The sequence below is a fragment of the Phoenix dactylifera genome, unplaced genomic scaffold, assembly GCF_009389715.1.
Source record: "Phoenix dactylifera cultivar Barhee BC4 unplaced genomic scaffold, palm_55x_up_171113_PBpolish2nd_filt_p 000346F, whole genome shotgun sequence".
Lineage (NCBI taxonomy): Eukaryota > Viridiplantae > Streptophyta > Magnoliopsida > Arecales > Arecaceae > Phoenix > Phoenix dactylifera.
The window spans coordinates 67372-69405 of NW_024067805.1; the positions used below are offsets into that span (position 1 = coordinate 67372).

Below are 2034 nucleotides of genomic sequence, written 5' to 3' on the forward strand. Positions count from 1 at the left end.
TAATTATTACTTGTAATATTAATTGTAAGGTTTATGTGATCAATTCTACATTTGAGATTCTAGATACTTACAAAATCAAAATACCAAATAATATTTTCTCACTGGCTATTTTAAATAAAATTCTGAATTATTACAAATAGTATCAAAACGAACTTCGCTCATAACTTGTATGAAGTAAAAAATACTACAATATGAATTCATTAGGACTGACTACAAACCGATCATGATACTTATAATTAAATTTAAATAAATTTGAATTATTAGTCTAATAATAAAATAAAAAAATATAAACCTAAATCATAGGTTCCGACAAGTTATTTTAGATGAGATCCAGACTTAATTATAGCCAAAGCTATCCAGTAAATAATAGTGAAGATGAAAATAATTATAACCAGTAGCATATACACGCATATTTATGGTAGAAAATTAATCTTAAAACAAGTAAAAAGGTAAAAGAGTGCAAGAAATGGCCTTTTATCAACAACATGATACACAAAAGACCATACCTTCCTTATCCCACACATGGACGGAAACGGACGCAAGTCCTTTTGAGAAGTTTTGATGCAACAGAGACGAGAAGAACAGATCGACCAAGACAAATTAAGGAGGTACACAATGGAAGGAAAAAGGAAAAAAAAAAACAAGAGCCTGAGAAAGCCCTTTGGAGACCAAGAAGAAGAAGAAGAAGAAGTAACAACAGAAGAACGAGCAACAACTGTTTCTCAGTACTCAACGCTGGGGAGCTGCTCGTGGGTGTGGGAGATGAAGAAGAGCTCGTAGACGAGCCCGGCGAGGCCGCCGCCGATGAGCGGGCCGGCCCAGTAGACCCAGTGGGCGTCCCAGGACCAGCTCACCAACGCCGGGCCGAACGACACCGCCGGGTTCATCGACGCCCCGTCGAAGGCCCCGCCGGCGAGGACGTTGGCCCCCACAATGAAACCGATCGCGATCGGTGCAATCGTTCCGAGGCTCCCCCTCTTGGGGTCCAACGCGGTGGCGTAGACGGTGTAGACGAGGCCGAAGGTCATGACGATCTCAAGGACGAGAGCCTCCCATACGCTGACGCCGGTGAGGCCGAAGGTTCCGGTGGAGAGGCCGCCGGTGGAGAAGCGGAGCAGCAGGCAGGCAACGGTGGAGCCGAGGAGCTGAGCGATCCAGTACAGGATGCCTCTCAGTAAGGTGATGTTCCCGCCGATGAAGGCACCGAAGGTCACCGCCGGGTTGACGTGCCCGCCGGAGATGTTGGCTGCCACCGACACCGCCACGAACAGTCCGAAGGCGTGAGCCAGCGCCGCTGCTATCAGGCCAGCCGGCGTCGTGGCACCACCACCGGTCAGCTTACCTGCGGATCAGGCCAACCAAAAAATGAAACAGCAATCAATTTCTATAAACAATGATTTCAAGACTTTATTTAAAACAAGGATGAGGAACAGTATCATACTGAAAGCCATGCCGGAGCCCTGGCCGGCGAAGACGAAGATGAGAGTGGAGATGAACTCGGCGAGCGCGGCCTTGAGGGCGCTCGGGTGAGTCGCCTCCTCCCGAGTCCCGATCGCTATCCGAGAGATCGGCATTTTTTTGGTATTTTTTGGGGGACTCTCCGCTCTCGAGCTCGCTCTCAACTTCCCCTTCTCTCTGAGGCCAGAGGGCCGGGGAAGGGCGCTTATATGGTGGGGAGGGAGGAGGGGAAGGACGGGGAATAGCCGGTTTGCCGGTTGGGGAGTGGTGATTGGAAGGAAAGGGTGCGCATATATTTTTATGGAAAATAAATAAATTGATGGGGCTTTGTGCAAATTTGTATTCTTTACAGCTCAGCATCGTCCTTTTTTTTTTCGGGAGCTAGCGCTGCGCCAACGTTTCCTGGTGTGGATTAGAAAGAGACGACACTTTGATGATGTGACCATGAGGTACAAGTGTACAGATATGTGTTGTCCGATTGTGGCTCCGATGTTTGGTTCATTACAGCAATTGGCTCTTTATATTTTATTTTGTGGAGCGGAAAGCCGTGGTGACGTGTCGGGCTTACTTTGAGCG

General features: G+C 47.6%; 1 protein-coding gene across 1 annotated transcript; it reads right to left on the reverse strand.

Annotated features, from left to right (window-relative positions):
• Window positions 1-442: 442 nt before the first annotated feature.
• LOC103715387 (probable aquaporin TIP1-1) lies at window positions 443-1742 on the reverse strand. Its single transcript, XM_008802997.3, has 2 exons — window positions 1442-1742; window positions 443-1342 (listed from the first exon to the last, which is right to left on the reverse strand). Exons 1-2 carry the CDS (start codon window positions 1572-1574, stop codon window positions 723-725), a joined length of 753 nt encoding a protein of 250 aa, XP_008801219.1. The 5' UTR covers window positions 1575-1742; the 3' UTR covers window positions 443-722.
• Window positions 1743-2034: the final 292 nt, after the last annotated feature.